Here is an 18,264-nt window from a genome sequence, read left to right on the forward strand (position 1 = left end):
AGCCTCTGCCCATTCCAAAGATGGCGCCGGCGTCCGCCCCGCCCCCTCCTCGCGACGTCACGGCGCCGGAGCCCCGCCCCCAGCCGCCAAAATGGCGCCGTCTAGTGGCGGCCTGGCGCCGTCTTCGCTCTTCGCCGCCGCCGCCTCCATCGCTGCCGCCGCGAGGGGTGCCCAGGCCGGCCGGGTGAGGTCAGTTCCGGGGTGGGGCGTCGCCGCGGAGTGGTGCAATGAGGGACTGAGGGGCGGACAAAAGACGGAGCTCCGCCGCGGGAGGCGCCACCAGGTGGGTGCGGGGGGAAGGACAGGAGGGGAGGGGGCGAGGGGGGACCCCCCCACACTTCCCCGCAGACGGGAGCAGTAACCCCGTGGGGAAGGGCAGACCTGGAAAGCTTGAGGACTAGGAACTTGGCTCAGGGGCTATGGGGCAGGGGGCGACGGGGGGGGGTGAGAGAGGGAGGGGGGCAAAAAGAGGGGAGGGAAGAGAAGGAGGGAGGGGTGGGGGGAGCCCCGCACGCGCAGACACCCCTCTTTGCCCCCCTCCCCCCCGAACAGTGCAGGCTCAGGACCCCTGAGGACTAGTAACTTCGTTTAATAGAAGAGAAGAGGCGTTTTCCCCCTCCCCACGTTTCTGGTTTCCTGGGACCCCTGATTTTGGACAGGCAAGGACTTGGTGTTTGGACAGGCAAGGACTTGGTGGGGAGAGGGGGGCCTGCTGTGCCCAGCCACATGGGCGGGAGGCAGACCTTCAAGAGGACTAGCGACCTGGCTGGTTTGATGCCAGGCTGGGGATGGGCAAAGGGGGCTCTGGACCGGCTTCCTTGGGAGCCCTGCGGGGAAGCAGGTGGGGAGTTTGGGAAGAGGCAGGGAGGGGGAGGGGAGACGGGGTGGGGGGCCACGGAGGGAGGAGGGCTGGGGTGTTTATGGCATTGCCAAGGAGGGCAGATTTGGGGGTGGGCTTCTGGAGGAGGGGGAGGCCGGGCAACAACCCAGAGAGGGAGGCTGGGGAAAGAGTTGGGGGATGGGTGGGCTCGACCCAGAAAGAAAAATACCCCAAACGAGTCACTTTAGGTGAAGAGGTACGTCAGAAGGGGGGAGCACTCAAAAAAAAGGCATGAACTTAAAACATGGGGGGCGGGCTTGACTGATTCTAATGGGGAGGGGGCTTCCAGAGGGTTAGGGGTGAGAAAATCAGGTAGGTCAGAGAGCCACACACACCCCTCCCCCCTCCCTCCTTTGGCTTTTGAATCCTGCAAAGAAGGTGCAACCAGAGACCCAAATGCATTTTAGGAATTTCTGGGGTGGGGTGGGGTGGGGTAGGAAAGATCCTGGGGCAGCCCAGGAGGGCTGTGTGTGTGTGTGTGTGTGCGCAAAAGATGAAAGGAGAGATTGGGAAATCTTGGCAAAGTGGGAAAGGACTGGCCATGTTACTAGTCCCTGCCCTGAGAGTGGAAAGGAGGCAAAAGAGCTGGAAAGGAAAGTCCGGCCCAGCTAAAATCTTGGGTTGTGGCAGGGCAGGGTTTGACTTTGTAGTTGGTCCAAACCTGGAGGCATTTTGTGGGGGGTGCTTAATCCAGTCACCTGGAAAGGTGAAACTGGGTGGAGCAGGAAAAAGATGGAGGGAATGTGTGAAGGCAAATAGGACTGGCTGGCTGCCGAAAATAAAGGTAGGTGTAGGCAGGTTTTAAGGCAGAAGGGGGGCAACTAGGTGACTAACTTTGCATTTTCCGGCCCAGCTTCCAACCGACATTGTTTTTACTTCAAAAGGCTGGGTTGTGGGAGACGCCCTCCGTGGTGCTGCCGGTACCTTTGCACCAATTCTAGCCTAGCTTGCGCTTGTGCAAATTGTCTGTGCATCCCTTCCGCTGGTTCATCTGGGGTGATGCTCTCCCTGGAGTGGTTGGGAGGGAAGGAAAGAGGAACATAGCCGAGTGTTGTCATTCCAGGAAAAATGCCAAAATGTCCTTTAAGACCAAGATGGAGAAAATAAACAAGGCTGATCTGGGTGCAGATGGACAAGATAGAAGATTCCGGGAACTTTAAAAAAGAAACATGCACATTTTGCAGCTTCTCCTTTGTTTGGTTGCTGGGGAAGGGCAGCTATTGAAAGGTGTCAGAAAAGAGGAATTGAACGGGGAAAGTTTTTTTTTGGTCGGGTTATTTAGGAGTCAGAAACGGGGTGTATAATTTTGCAGAGTATATTTTTATTTATCAAATTTAGCTGCCACCATTCTAAGGGAGCAAAAAATAAATAAAAATCAATCCGTTAGCATCTTCTCAACTTTCCTGCCTTAATAGAAGGCAGAAGCTTCCACACAGTGTAGATGAGTTAATCAGATGCATCAGAAATCTGTTTAATAAAATTGGTGAGGCAGAAAAAAACGCGATTAGATTCCTCCTGATGGATGAAGATGTTGTATTGTGCTGCCAGTGTCTTCTTCGCAAAGAGCCTTCCTAACCTGTTGAGGTTTTCATTGTTAGAATTCACATCTCAGCACAAGAAGAAAGCCTCGGATTGATGTATTTTTATGCGTTTATTGCTGTTTGCCCCTTTCAATGCCAAAACATCTCCCGAGGATTATAGAACAGAAATAAATGACAGAACAAAAACATGTCATAAAACATCATCATTAAAACAGGTGGGGCAAGAAAAGGGAAAAAAAACAGTTTAGATGTTCTGATAATTCAAATCAAAGTAAACAGATGTAAAATTGGCTTTAATGCTTCTTTTTATAGAGATAATTGTTTTAAGGTTGAGGGTGAGAACAATGTAAATCCAGAAATTTCTTATAAGTGGTTAATCTGTTCCTGGGAGATGGGAAGTTAGCTTTGGACTTTTTCGCTATAGCTAGTGAATATTTTCAATATTCAGGATTTGGAGGAATTTCAAAGCGGTTTGGCGAACTTTTTTAACTTTCAAGTTTAAAAGTTTAATCACCCCCTGCTTTATAGTTGTTCTTTTGAGCATTAGTTTTGAAAATTGAGCCCTGACGGAAAGGTTTCTCTTTCAGGAAAACGACTTCCATGGCGTTTGGAGACCGGCTCCCGACTCAGGATCACTCCCGGGCCAATAATTTTGAACTCCAGCACAGACTGCTGAAGTGCAGATAGCAGAGAGGAATTAAAAGAAAATCCAGCAACCATTTTTGGGGGAAGAGACGGGGGGGGCCATCCCAGGAATGACCGGTTTGGTAAGGCCATCCTCCTTTCTTTGAATCCAGAAAATGGGGGGGGGAGGGGCGAGCAAACCCTCCGTGGGTGGAAGAGACGTATGGTAATAGAACGGAAGTCACAGTAGGGCCGTTTTCACACTTACGACCTTCACAAGCATCCCCAGGGTCGTGCGATTCCCTCTCTGGCGACCTCCTGACCAGCACAGGTCTTGCAGGAGTCACATTCACAACTGTATTACTAACTTTAACCACTGCAGGGATTCGCTTAAGCCCAGCGTGGCAAGAAACACCCCCCAAGATTTTCCCCCACCTCCCTGTGGCTAGACTAATGGAATCATCCATTATTTCAGCTCTTTGCGAAGCTGGTTCTGCAGCTTGGAAATGAAGTTGCCATATCCCCCCCTGCCCCCACCCCAAAAAACCCTGTTGTATTTCCTGGAGATTGAAGGCTGCGCGTAGCTTTGCTCGGGGTGGAGGAAATCTCAGCTCCTCTTCTTAATGACTGACTACTATTAACACCTCACGGAGGGCAAAATATTGCAAGTGGTGCAAAGCGGCTCTCGTTCTTCTCGCACATCTCAGCGTGGGTGTGTTTGTGTGTGTGTGTGTGCGCGCGCTCTGCAACAGCGGCTCATTAAAGAAGTTGAAACCGCAGCGCAGGCGAAGGAATGCTCCAGTAAAGCAATACAGAGAGTCCTCCGTTAACGGCCGTTCACAGTTAGCGACAGCCACAGAACGGGTGCTTTGCAGTGAATAAAATACCCAGGCCGTCATAAATGACCTCTCCCCCCACCACGATCATGTCATTCATTTCCTATTGGCTAGATCAGGTTTGGAGGACACCTAAACCATGATTTATGATGGCTTATTTTACTCTTGGCATTTGTCCCACTTGAAATGAAGGGGTCTGCTTTACGACGGCTGTGGAAAAAGTCCAGAAAATTGACTTTTGGTCACCCGGCTTCCTTGACGACTCGAATGACTTCTGACCATCCTTCCAGGCTCAGTTATGGCCATAAGCCATGGGCAACCTGTATTGCAACTTTAAAGGTGTGAGCACACTGCTTGGGGGAAGGGGGAGGGGAGGGCAAGGAAGAGGTAGGCCTTTCCCTCATTTTGCAATCCGGGGAAAAAGTAGCGCCTCGAATGTCATACTTGCTGGGTTTTAGGATTCCCACCTTCTAGAATTTGCACCTGAGAAAACGGAATCCATTAAATAAGCGAAAGTCTTCAGGGTTTAGAAACCCTGAAGTTGTGTTCTGTCCCTCCTACAAACTATAATTCGTGGGGCAGGCAGGGATCCCATCAGCAGCTTCACTTCCTTCATTTGCCCCGTTAAAACGCATTTTTTTTTGTTGCAAAACAAAAAAAAACCCCACATTTTTGTTGCTAAGTGAGACGTTTAACAGAACAACAGGAATTTGGGGAGGAGAAAGAGAGGAAGGAAAGAGGGAGGGAGGAGAAAAAAAGGAGGGAGGGAGGAGAAAGGAGGAGGAAGAGGGAGGAGAAAGAGAAGAAGAAAGGAGGGAAGTAGAAGAAACAAGAAAGGGAGAGAGAAGAAAGGGAAGAAGGAAGGAAAGAGGAGGGAAAAGAAAGAAGGAAGGAGAGGAAGAGAAGAAGGAAGGAAAGAGGGAGAAGGAAGAAGGAGTAGAAAGAGGAGGGAGGAGGAGAAATAGAAGAAGGAAGGAAAGGGAGAAGAAAGAAAAAGGAAGAAGAAACAAAAAGGGAGGAGAAAGGGAAGAAGGAAGAAAAAGGGAGGGAGGGAAAAGGAAGAAGAAGGGAGGGAGGGAGGGAAAGAGAAGGAGGGAGGAGAAAAGAAGGAAGGAAGGATTTATTCTCTCCAAATAAAGCAGAAAAATGTCAACATAAAGAAATTTGGGCGGGGGGGGTTTGTCAATTTTGGTCGCAAGTCAAGGACTACCTATATTTTTCAGCTGAAGGACACACCGGCGCTCCCAAGTTGGAGATCTCATTTCTCACTAAGTTTGCAGAGCTGAAGATCACTTGCCCTGTTGGGGTGGGGGGGAGGAATGCTGGACTTGGGACAGATCCTGGTTTAATGCTGGGAAGCCCCCTGGCCTCCACTGCCACCCCAGTGCCTGTCCTGCACCACACCTGTTCTCCTTTCACTGCTGAACTGTACAAAATCCTGCCCTTGAAAGGACAGTGCACAAGATCACGGTGACTTGGCACTTTCCTCACTCACACGCAGCACAGCTGGCTCATGGGACTGTGTCATTGCACCGGTGTGCCTTGTTCCCGGCTGCCCGTTTCTGCGCCAACCTTAAGGGTAACCTCTCCAGTCAAATTCCAGGAAGGGGGAAACGGGGGCTTTTCATTTAGCTTGCATTTTGCATCTCTTGGCACTGAACTGAAACATGTTTTCTCTGCTTAACCCAAATCCATCCCGACTGTAGCATCAGGTGCAAACCTACCTATTGATTTACCAAGGAAAGCAGCCTTATCAGGAAGAGCTTGGCTTCTGCTTTTTCTATTATTATTTATCGGTTTATTGTTAAATATAATTACAGTCACTCCAACTCCTGTGGAGTCTGGGTGGTGTGTCAAGCAAAACAGAATAAAAATCCACGTTAAACTGATTACAAGCCCAAACCCGCAAAGAAATCAGCACAAATCAAAATGAAACTGGGTTAGATCAGAAGACCTCCAAGGTCCCTTCCAATTCTTTTATTCTGAAACACGTTAGCCGTCCTGGCTAGGAATCCTGGGGCTTGTAGACCCGATGGGTTATTTTGAGCATCAGAACCTGGAAAAGTGTGCAAGGTAGAACGCCGTCCGTTTGTAGACAAGGAGCCGAGTTGAATCTCTACAGGGGTCTTGAACTCTTGACAGTCCCTGTTAGCCATTGGCTGGGCTCACATGTCATACTCACACACCAAACTGCCCCACGAATAAGCCAGCCAAGTTTGATAGCACTCATCCCAGGATCTCACGTAACAATTCTTCATTGGTTTTAGCTTTTGAAGGAGCCCAGTGGTTGTGATTTGCAAAGCATTATGGTTTGTGCCACGGTAACTTTGAACAGTCACTAGGCTAATGGTTATAAGTCACGGAGGACTGGTTTCTTGCAGCATTTCATGACCCAACTAGGTAACATCATCAGTGCTAAAAGCAAAGCCCGTTCTCTTGATGATGCAACCTATTTAGGTTATGAAACGTCAGCAAGAAAACGGAGCTCAGGGACCACCAAGGAGCCCAAAGTGATTTTCCATTAAGAGCACAACACAGGCTTGAATGCAGCATTAGAATCTTTTTAATTGATTTAAATAGTGATATTTGGCCACACAAACAACAACTGTTTGTGTAGCAAGGAGTCACCAGGGCATACTTTTCTGGAAAATACAAAGTCGATTTAAGTGGTGTTCCGGAGGCTGCCTTCTGGAGCTTTCCAAACACATCCTTGAATTTTCCTTCCTCTTTAAGGATAGCTGTGCACAATTCCGCGATTGTGGCTGCTTCAGAACAGTGCTTGAAAACCTTGGGAATTGGTTTCCTTATTAGTTTTTCCCCAACCAGATCTTCATGTTTTTGCTTGTTTCTGAGAAAACTTTGCTCAGAAGGTTGAGATTTTTCTTCTGTTGGAAAAAAAAAAACATTTACAAAATCCTTACCTGGGAGGGGAAAAAAACTAAAAGGAATAGAATGAACCAGGCTGAATTTTTAGGGCCTGAGAACTTCTGACCATGTCTCTTTTGGGTTCTGGAACAAAAAAAAAATCTTAACAAAGCTGCATTTCAAAAGCTCTCATTTTTGGAGAGAAACAGCCCACCCACAGCTTTAGCAGGGAGAGAGAGAAAGAGAGAGAGCCCTGTTTATAAATCAGATAATTGTTGGGCAAAATTTTTTATCCTTTTGAAATCTGCCAAGTGTCCAGGAGGTAAGATTTTCCAGCTGGGAAATTGGGCAAAATTAAGGAAGAACTTCAGATGAACCACCAAACCCAAATTTAGAAGGTTTGAACAGTTGGGTTTGCAAACTCTTGCTTCTGAATAGAGCTCTGTAGAGCTGGGCTAAACTAAGGGGTGCTGGCTTAACAGCTGCAGTGATTCATTTAACGACGGGGGCAAGGAAGGCCACCAGATGGGGAAAATGCATTGTCTCGCTTAGGACAAGGACTCCCTGTATGAATGGAACTAATTGTCAAACTATCCAGACACCGAATTGAGTCGAAAAATCTTTTCAGCCAATATAATTGAGACTCTTTGTTGCTCTCTTTGGACCTTGGAAATTAAAGATCCTTTTCAGAGCTTTCTTCCCACTTGCCTGAAATCGTTTGTGCCGAAAAATGAATCTGGGTCATGCAGAGGAACGCGTTTCCTGCAGTCGTAAGTTTAAATAAATAAGGCTGGCTTTGGCCAGACTTGTCAGCTGATTGAAACTGCATGGGTTTTTTTTTCTTCAGTTTTCTTTGCTTCCCTTGTATTCGAAGTAGGACTCCTGAATTTTGAAAGCCGTGATTAATTTCAGGGGATGTATAAAGGTTGACATAGGGTCGGGTGGTGAAGGGAAGCTTGCAGCCGGCTGCTAAAAACAAAAAACAGAACTGCACAGATCTCGATTTTGCTGAATGCATATTTACGACCCTAGATAGCTTTGCTTTAATTTTTGTGTTTTCATCCCTGAGAGAAAAAAACAACAACAACTGGAGGTGAAATGAATAACCCCTGCAGGAAGAAAATCAAACTCAGGTAGTCTTTGATCTATGGCCATAATGGAACTTGCCCATTACGGTTATAAAATTGATTTTTCACATGACCCATCTGATTTTACAACCTTTTTGGCAGTGGTTGTTGAGTGAACGAATGGTTTGCTAAAGGCTGCGGTTTTGCCCAAAACCCAGAACATGCCAGCTGCAACAAAACCATCGAAAAATGCAACCCCGTCACGGTGGGACGTTGCGAATCACTGCAAATGTTTGCAGCATTCTGTACTCACCTGGCTCCCTTGGAAAATCTGCCTTACTTGTGTTCAGTTATATATATATGTATATTTCAGGATTCTTTAATTAAACGTAATTAAGTGAAACAGGAAACCAGCTCAAAGCATTCGCCTTGGACTTGATGGCACCTTCTGCCTTCCTGTCAGAATTCTTTATCGAACAAGTGTGATTGGTCACACAAGGAATTTGTCTTGGTGCATATGCTCTCAGTGTACATTAAAAAAAAAAAAACATTCGTCAAGAATCATCAAGTGCAACACTTAATGATAGTCACAGGGTACAATAAGCAATCAAATCATACTAGGAAACAGTCAATATAAATTGTAAGGATACAAGCGACAAAGTTACAGTCGTACTGTCACAAGTGGGAGGGGATGGGCGATAAAGGAGTGATGAGAAGAACTAGGGCTGACATGATAGTCTGTGCTATCACATGTGCTCGATTCCATGGCCTGCTCAAGGCCCGGAGGGGCCCTGGAGGTTATGGACCCCTGTTTTATGCCATGTGCTGAATTAATAAATGTGGCCAGCAGGATTCAGAGCGCTTTGAAAGCCAAATAACTCTTCCTCATGTATGTTGGCCACATCTGCTGATCGACTTCTCTCTCTTGCAGGTGAGCCATGATTCCCGTCACGGAATTGCGCTACTTCGCCGATACCCAGCCGGCGTACCGCATCCTGAAGCCCTGGTGGGACGTCTTTACGGACTACATCTCCATCGTGATGTTAATGATCGCAGTCTTTGGTGGGACTCTCCAGGTCACCCAGGACAAAATGATTTGCTTGCCTTGCAAATGGGTCACCAAAGACGTTTGCAACGACTCTTCCCGCGAATGGACGGCTGCAAGCATGGACTCCGGTTACTATAATGCTTCCCTGGGGACGAACCTGGACCCTGGGCCCACCGGGATCAAGTACGAACTCGACCGCCACCAATACAACTATGTGGATGCCGTGTGTTACGAAAACCGCCTTCACTGGTTTGCCAAATATTTCCCCTACCTCGTCCTGCTGCACACACTCATCTTCCTGGCTTGTAGCAACTTCTGGTTCAAGTTCCCCAGGACTAGCTCCAAGCTGGAGCACTTCGTCTCCATCCTCTTGAAGTGCTTCGACTCTCCGTGGACCACGCGGGCTCTGTCTGAGACGGTGGTGGAGGAGAGCGATCCTAAGCCGGCTTTTGGGAAGATGAACGGCTCCATGGAGAAGAAGTCCTCCAACGTCAGCGAAGATGTGGAGGCCACCGCCCCGATGCTGCAGAGGACCAAGTCTCGGATCGAGCAAGGCATCGTGGACCGCACGGAGAATGGCGTCCTGGACAAGAAGGAAGGGGAGCAGGCCAAAGCTCTCTTCGAGAAGGTCAAGAAGTTCCGGACCCATGTGGAAGAAGGAGACATTGTCTACCGCCTCTACATGAGGCAGACCATCATCAAGGTCATCAAGTTCATCCTCATCATTTGCTACACGGTCTACTACGTCAACAACATCACCTTTGACATCGACTGCAAGGTGGACATCGAGAGCCTGACTGGCTACCGCATGTACCGCTGCGCTCACCCGCTGGCCACCCTCTTCAAGATCTTGGCGTCCTTCTACATCAGCCTGGTGGTCCTCTATGGCCTGATCTGCATGTACACCCTCTGGTGGATGCTCCGGAGATCCCTCAAGAAGTACTCCTTCGAGTCCATCCGGGAGGAGAGCAGCTACAGCGACATTCCCGACGTCAAGAACGACTTCGCCTTCATGCTCCACCTGATCGACCAATATGACCCTCTCTACTCCAAGCGTTTCGCCGTCTTCCTCTCGGAGGTGAGTGAGAACAAGCTCCGGCAGTTGAACCTCAACAACGAGTGGACGCTGGAGAAGCTGCGCCAACGGATCACCAAGAACTCCCAGGACAAGCTGGAGCTGCATCTGTTCATGCTGAGTGGCATTCCCGACACGGTCTTCGACCTGGTGGAGCTGGAGGTCTTAAAGCTGGAGCTCATTCCCGACGTCACCATCCCGCCCAGCATCGCCCAGCTCACCAGCCTCAAGGAACTCTGGCTGTACCACACGGCGGCCAAAATCGAGGCCCCGGCTCTGGCCTTCTTGAGGGAGAACCTGAAATCCTTGCACATCAAGTTCACGGACATCAAGGAGATCCCCCTGTGGATTTACAGCCTGAAGAACCTGGGAGAACTTCACCTGACGGGGAACCTGAGTGCCGAAAACAACCGCTACATCGTGATCGACGGCCTGCGGGAGCTGAAGAGGCTCAAAGTCTTGAGGTTGAAGAGCAACCTGACCAAGCTGCCCCAGGTGGTGACGGACGTGGGCGTCCACCTGCAGAAGCTGTCCATCAACAACGAAGGCACCAAGCTCATGGTGCTCAACAGCCTGAAGAAGATGGTCAACTTGACGGAGCTGGAGCTCATCCGCTGCGACCTGGAGCGCATCCCTCACTCCACCTTCAGCCTCCACAACCTCCAGGAGATCGACCTCAAAGACAACAACCTCAAGACCATCGAGGAGATCATCAGCTTCCAGCACCTCCACCGCCTCACCTGCCTTAAGCTCTGGTACAACCAAATTGCCTACATCCCCGTGCAGATCGGCAACCTGACCAACCTGGAGCGCCTTTACCTGAACCGCAACAAGATCGAGAAGGTGCCCACCCAGCTCTTCTTCTGCCGGAAACTTCGCTATCTGGATCTCAGCCACAACCTCTTGACTTGCATACCGGCGGAGATCGGGGCATTGCAGAACCTGCAGAACCTTGCAGTGACGGCCAACAGGGTAAGGAAATGTGTGTCTGCGTGTGGGTGTGGGGATGTGTTTCGCTCTAAACTCCTACGTGGATTTTGCACTTAAGAACATACATATCTATAGAGAGAGAGACAGAGACAGGGAGACAGAGAGAGAGAGAGAAAGAGTGAGAGAGAAACGGAGAGAGAGGGTGAGTGAGAGAGAGAGAGGGAGACGGAGACAGTGGGACAGACAGAGACACAGAGAGAGAGAGAGATAGTGTGAGAGGGAAACAGAGAGACACAGAGAGAGAGAGAGAGGGACAGAGAGGGGGAGGGGGGGGAGAATGAGAATATTGTTAACTGCAAAAAAAATAATACAGGGCTTGACAATTATACGAACAGCAGCACCGAGCTGAAATAACACAGCTCCGTGTACCTTTCGGGCTCTGTTTACTTGTTCAGAGCTTAAAATAAAAAAGAGAACGGGACAAAGCTACACAGAAGCATGAACTGGTCATTTTATCAGACCTGTTGCTGCAAAAGTAAATAAGATTTTAGCACAATTAAAGTGGATTTATCAGGGAACGGCCTCGCTAGAAGTCTTTCCGAACAAAAGGGGTCGGCGAGATTAAAAAAAGAAAGCTTGTTATTTTGAATGCAGTAGGGCAGGATTAAATTTAATCCAGGAATTTTGTGTGTGTGTGTGTGCGCGTTTGTAATTTTAACCACGATGAAGTAACTCTTCGTTTCAATTGGGTTTCTGTGCTGGCATCAGGCCACCATTAACAAAACTGTGACTTAACGACAGTTTTTACTCATTATTACCTTGGTCATTTTTACTTCTTTCTTTAAAAGAAGTGGAAAGTTAAGTTCCAAGCCTATGGAGGTCACGTCCTCCGACTTTTTTCTTCTTTTAATTGTTTTCAAAATTTCTTTTAAAAATTAATATACAATATTAGTCGCAGCATCCTCGGGGTTCCTTTTTTACGACCTTCTGACCAGCAAAGTCAAAGGGGAAACCAGGCTCACTTAACAGTCCTGTGACTAACTAAGTCGTAACAATGGGGCAAAACTCACTTCACAACTGCCTTGCTTAGAAATTTGGGGGGTCAGTTGTCATAAGTCGAGGACTGCCTGTACCTTTTATCAAGTACCTTTTATCAGCTCCTTCCTCAGTAGAAAAACCTCCACAAAATCACTCCTGAGAAAAAAGAGATAATCCTTGATTATTATTTTTGGGGTGCAGAGACAGGGCAGTGGTTTTCAATTTGCCCCCCCCCAAAATAAAATAAAATAAAATAATAAAATAAAATAATAAAATAAAATAAAATAATAAAATAAAATAAAATAAAATAAAATAATAAAATAATAAAATAATAAAATAAAATAAAATAATAAAATAAAATAATAAAATAAAATAAAATAAAATAAAATAAAATAAAATAAAATAATGGATTCCTTTCTTTTACTCTTCGTGAAGAGAAGAGGAACAGCAACTGCTGAGGTTCTTTTGTAACTAAGCAAAAAAAAAAACCAACTCATTTCTTTCCTTTTCCTTTTTTTTCTCCCTTTCCTTTTCATTTCCCCTGTTCTGGGCAAAGCTCCAGTTCCCACGAGGCTGATTGGCGATGGGGGATGTTCTTTTGTTCATGGAAAGGGTTTCATTTTTCACACACACCCCTTTCGAAAGAAAGGTTTTTAAAAATCCTAGCAAATCTTTTCCTTGCAAATTGGTTTCTCTAATTTGGCAGTCTCGGGCCGTGTTGGAGCTGCCAGTCTGAGAACTGGCCGTTCTAGAGCATCAGTGGGTTGAGTTGGGCACCCCCTTCATGGCACAAGTCCTTATAAAACCACGTCTTGGGACATTTGGTGTGTTAAGTATAATCTGTGGGGGCTCCTTGTTGCTCTCTGAACTGAGTGGTTTTCTTGCAGACGTTTCATTAACCAAACTAGGTAACCTCGTCAGTATTAGTGAGGAATGGGGTTTCCTCTGTGAAAAAGCCACTACGTACATAGGGTAAGCAGGAGATTAATAAAGGTGATCTTGCATGTAAGGGCTAGTTTTGGGGTGATGAGGGACTCAAGACGACATGAGACTATTTGGGGTTTTTTTTAATTGCAAAAGTCATTGTCTAGAACTTTTCTTTTCTAATGTAACTTATTCCACAGAGCTGGACCATTGGGTCTTAATTCCCTAAAGAGTTTTGCACTTTTATTTTATTTTTATTTTTCTGTATCCCGCCTATATTATTTTTTAAAACAACTCGAAAGTGATGAACACATCCAACTCACCTTTCTCCTCCTGTTTTCTCCACAAGAACCACCCTGTGAGGTGAGCTGGGCCGAGAGAGAGGAACCGGCCCAAAGTCACCCAAATAGCTCTCCTGCCTAAGGCGGGACTAGAACTCACAGACTCCTGGTAGTCGAAAGACACCCAGCTGGCTTTCATGCCTAAGGTGATACTAGGTTTCACTGTTTCCTGCCGATTGGCTCCAAATCACCCAGTTGACTTTCGCGGCTCAGGCAAAACTTGAACTCAGGTTCTCCTACTTTCTAGCCTGGTGCCTTAACTACTAGACCTAACCAACAACTTCGTTGCTTCTTTTATTATTAAGTTTATTAAATTTCCCTTCAATGTTTCCAAACCCAAATATTTGGGGTAAAAGAAAGGTATTATTATTATTATTATTATTATTATTATTATTATTATTATTATTATTATTATTATTAAAAGGAAACATTTGCAATTGAAACTTTAAAGTCAGTTTTTTTTAAAAAACAAAAATTTCCACTCCCTGCCATAAATCAGTTCGCTTGATTTATGAACTCCGGATGCTAAAATGCCTGGTGGATGTTTTTCTTTGCTTCCCCTTCAAATATTCTCCGGAAAAAAAAAAAGTGTGTCTCTCTCGCCCACCCACTTCCCTTCCTGGCCGCCTGCCTCCTCCGTCTCCCGCTGTTTTAAAAAGTTTGCAAAATCTTGAGCCTTCCTCTCAGACGTATCCTTTCATTGCCGGATTGGCAGGTTATCAAATCTACTTTAATTCTGCCCCTTTCCACTTGTTTTTTTTCTTTTTCTTTTTCTTCCTTCCCTTGCAGAATTTAGCAAAATGCTGCTTTGGCAAACTCCCAAGCTGGTTGTTAGCATGAGATCCTCTTCCTCTTCCTCCTCCTCCTCCTCCGCGAAGGTGTCTGTTGTGGCTCCCACAAATGATGTGTTGATCTCATTAACTCCATGACAACAAAGCAGCAATAGATTAATTACAGACCCTTTTTACCTCTCTTTCCCCTCCCTGGAGGCTCTTCCTGTTTTCTAGGCTGGCTTTGTTTGCTTGGAAACAATTTATTTTTCCCTCCCTCCCAACTCCAGGCCAGTTTTAACAGAGAATGGGCGCGTTCTCCCAGGAGGAGACAGAAAGAATGGTGTTTAAAAGCCTTATTTTTTTTGCAAAGAGAGAGAAAGGGGTGAGGAAATAGTTGGATCTGGCTTCCCCGTTGACTTTCCTTGTCAGAAGGTCTCACAAGGGAGTTTTAACAGCTCCGGCGAAGGTCTTAAAAAGTTTTTATAAGCTTTTAAGGCATCAGTTTTGCTCCTGAAGCTGTCCACTTCCTCTCTCCCAAATGGAAAATACGGGGCCGTATTTCTTCTAATCATACTCTACAGTAGTTCTCAACATACAGCCATTTCTTTCGTGACCAGTTACAACAGCCCTGGGGGTGGGGGGGTGACTTAAAGGTGGTCCTTACAACCAACACAGCATTACACAATCAATATTTGGGTGGCTGGCAACTGGCAAGCAGAGTCCGCATTCGCTTGACAAACCACGCGCTTCCTTTAACCAACTGCCGGTGATTTTGCTGAACCACCTTGGCAAAGGAAGGCTGCAAAAAAACCACGAAAGAGGCGAGCGCGGCTCACTTAACGGCCGCCTCGCTTAGCAACGGAAAGCCCCCTCGCAATTGTGGCTGTAAGTCGAGGACCGCCTGTACAGCAGGGAGAAGTCCACGGAAGGGCTTGCCTCTGGAAGTTTGTGGGTGCTTCTTCACTGGAGGTTTTTAAGAAGAGATTGTGCAGAATGGGATAGGGTCTCCTGCTGGAGCGGGGGGGGGGGCAGACTAGAGGACCTCCGGGGTCCCTTCCAACCTCTGTTGTTTTCTGATTCTGCTGTTGGGTAAAAGTTTGCCCACCTGCCGCTTACTCCTCCCTCCCTGCCAACCGGAATGCCTGGCTTCTCCCCTTGCCCAAGCGGAAGCTGACTCTCTCGGTTTTTTTCTTCCTCTCCTCCTCCTCCTCCTCCTCCTCCTCCTCCTCCTCCTCCTCCTCCTCCTCCTCCTCCTCCTCCTCCTCCCAGATCGAAGCTCTCCCCGCCGAGCTGTTCCAGTGCCGGAAACTACGGACGTTACACCTGGGCAACAACGTCCTGCAGTCGCTGCCGTCCCGGGTGGGCGAGCTGGCCAGCCTGTCTCAGATCGAACTGCGAGGCAACCGCCTAGAGTGCCTGCCGGTGGAGCTGGGCGACTGCCCCTTGCTGAAGCGCAGCGGGCTGGTGGTGGAAGAGGACCTCTTCAACACCCTGCCCTTGGAGGTCAAGGAGCGGCTTTGGAGGGCGGACAAAGAACAAGCTTGACCCCCCCCCCCCCCCGTCGCCGGACGAAGGCCATGCCGCTGACCTGGGGAGCTCGCAAGCTCGCCCGTTTTCCCCCTGTCTCCGACCCCCAGGAGTGGCGGTGGTGCAGGGGGACCCTAGGCTCACCCCACTTCCCCTGCACCCCCCGTACTCTGGAAACCCTCACCCCGAGCGGGCGTGGCTCCCGGACCGACAGCCCCAAAGGATCGGGAGCGGCTGGGAAAACGTCCCCTGCCTTCAGGAAGGAGAGGAGAAAGCAGAACAGACTCCGCGGAAGGGATAATTGGCTCTCCGCGCAGGCCGGAAGTGGGAAGTGTTCCTCCCAGCTTGCTAGCAAGGAGACTCTGGGGGATGGCGCGTTGGGAGGAACTGGGCGTCGGGGCAGAGAGACTGATGCTGCTGCTGCTGCTGTTTCGTCTGGTTGGGACCCATCCTTGAACGCCGCACCCCGTCCGGAGGGGAGAAGGGCGTCCAGCTCTCCAGCCACACCTTGAACCAAGTTCAGTTCTGGCTTCCCAGCAAGGACCCTCTCCGAGAAATGGATCGGGGAAGGTCCAGCCTTTATTATTTCTTTCCCCCATCACCACCACCACGGTGGCATTTTGTTTGTTTTTTAAAATTGTACTTCACTTTAGAGTCCTATTTACAAAAGTCTGACTTAAGCCCCTCCGTCCTGGAGTTTCCCCCCACACACACACCAAATCTGAGATTTCCCCAAATCTTGATGGCTTTGGTTCTGACAGAAATCTCTCCAGAGTGTGAGATCGAAAGGATTTCCACGTGGAAGGAGGCCAGTCTGTATTTTTCCGTTAAAGAAAAAAAATGTCTTTGCAATTATAAAAGCATTCAATGCCAGGTGGGCAGAGGGAGTTGTAAATTTTTAAGCTGGCCTTTGACATTCCTTATAAGACTTAAGACACGGTTACAAGTTGAGAAATGCCCGTCGGAGGGGACGATCAAAACACTAAACCGGAACCCTTCATGTCTTTCTTTTATCTTTTATCCTGCTTATACCAGCATCTTTCCCGGAGATTTTAAGGCTCCGTCAACGTTCCCTGTTCCCTTTGCGATTTTTCTTTTAAAATAACAGCTGGTCTGTTTTTCGCTGTTTTCGTCTTGGAAGCCTTGGGGACAGGAATTTTGCCTCCGTGATCGGCTCGACGCAGCACCAAGTCTTAAAAAGATGTGGCAACGGTTGGGGAGAAAGGGGGTTGGTTGTAAGGGGGTGAGGCGGAATGCATTTCTTTGCGAGGAAGCGAAGAAGGAGTCGAATTTGCACTATTGTCCAGCACGTCTGTCCTAGCAAAAAATTATTATTTTTTTGACAAACTCCCTCTTCCTACATGTGGCCTAAACTTTCTAGATTTCTAACTGGAAAATTCCACCTGCCAGGTGAACAAGGAATTAAGTTCCCACGGTTGGAGTCATAGTCTCACCCTATCCAGAAGAACTGGGACTTACTGAATGTGCAATTCCTATATATATATATATAAGTTTTCGTGGGTACTTACATGTATGGTATTCAGCTTTGTTCGGGTATTTTCCCACGTCGTTATAGTTGTGCTTTGAAAGTTGTAGCAACGTTTCGGCAGAATCTCATCTGCCATCATCAGGCTTCTGTGTTGTGTTCATCTGCGTTGTGTTCCAGACGAACACAATACAGAAGCCTGATGATGGCAGATGAGATTCTGCCGAAACGTTGCTACAACTTTAAAAGCACAACTGTAATGACGTGGGAAAATACCCGAACAAAGCTTTAATATACCTTAAAACTGAAGTATTGCATCTGGAAGAGAGTTACTCCGTTCCGTTGGAAATGAATTGCATAGCTCAGGTGTGTGAAGAAGGGTAGAGCATCCAGAGCTGGTTGCCATCTCTTGGGGTACCTCTGCTGCTGGCAGGTCGGCTTGGCCAATCCCTGAGAGGTGGAGGGGACCCCCTCCCCTTCTTTTTCCCCCCTTCTCCCCCTTTTTCAGCAGCCAGTGGGGACAGAGCCATTATTGCAAGCTTCCTTGCTGCCTCCGTCCGCCGTATCAGGAAGGATTTCTGCAGGCTGGCAGTGCTACCAACGCCCAAAGCGATGTTATCCAGGCTCCGGCACCGTTCACGTTTAAAATAAAGCTACTCTTGGAAATCCTTACGAAACGACGGGTCTTTGGTCTGCTTTAAATCATGATCCTAGAAAAAAAATGGGGTGGGGGCCGCACAGAGTTCCCTGGCCTTCTTGTAGTATCGGTACTCCTCCGTGGATTCATTTAAATGAATAAGTCCTTGGATTCATTTAGTGACTGAAGTTACGACAGCACTGAGAAAAAGGGACTTATGACCATTTTCCACACTTACAACCATTGCAAGCCATGATGTACCTTAGCTAACTTTGGCTTAGACCAGGGGTCTCCAAATCCACTTGAACCCTATACTATTTCAGACAAATGCTCTCTGCTTTTGTCTCTACTATCTGTCATCAACCTATTCTCTACCTATCTACCAGTGGTGGGATTCAATTTTTTTTTACTACCGGTTCTGGGGACGTGGCAGGAGGAGACTGTAAAATCTCCAGCCAGAGGTGGGATTGGCCGGTTCTCCTAACTACTCAAAATTTCTGCTACCGGTTCTTCAGAACCGGTCAGAACCTGCTGAATACCCACCTCTGCTATCTACCAATCTTATTACCTATTATCCGACCATCCGTATGTCTTATCATGGTCAGAAGGAATAATTTTGGGAGAACAGGAGGAAGAGCCCACAAGCGGGACGGCTGTCAGAGAAGAGAAATC

General features: G+C 47.8%; 1 protein-coding gene across 2 annotated transcripts; it reads left to right on the forward strand.

The window, feature by feature from the left end:
• Positions 1-155: 155 nt before the first annotated feature.
• LRRC8A (leucine rich repeat containing 8 VRAC subunit A) lies at positions 156-17,632 on the forward strand. Of its 2 annotated transcripts, none has more exons than XM_026712414.2 (4): positions 156-189; positions 3,009-3,188; positions 8,745-10,908; positions 15,212-17,632. In XM_026712414.2, the coding sequence occupies exons 3-4, from the start codon at positions 8,752-8,754 to the stop codon at positions 15,485-15,487; spliced, it is 2,433 nt and encodes an 810-aa protein (XP_026568199.1). In that variant the 5' UTR covers positions 156-189; positions 3,009-3,188; positions 8,745-8,751; the 3' UTR covers positions 15,488-17,632. The 2 variants fall into 2 exon arrangements, with proteins under 2 accessions (XP_026568199.1, XP_026568198.1); XM_026712413.2 differs by lacking the exon at positions 156-189 and adding an exon at positions 190-283.
• The last annotated feature ends 632 nt before the right edge of the window (positions 17,633-18,264 follow it).

The sequence above is a fragment of the Pseudonaja textilis genome, chromosome 17 (assembly GCF_049901715.1).
Source record: "Pseudonaja textilis isolate UNSWEBS1 chromosome 17, rPseTex1.2, whole genome shotgun sequence".
Taxonomy (NCBI): Eukaryota; Metazoa; Chordata; class Lepidosauria; order Squamata; family Elapidae; genus Pseudonaja; species Pseudonaja textilis.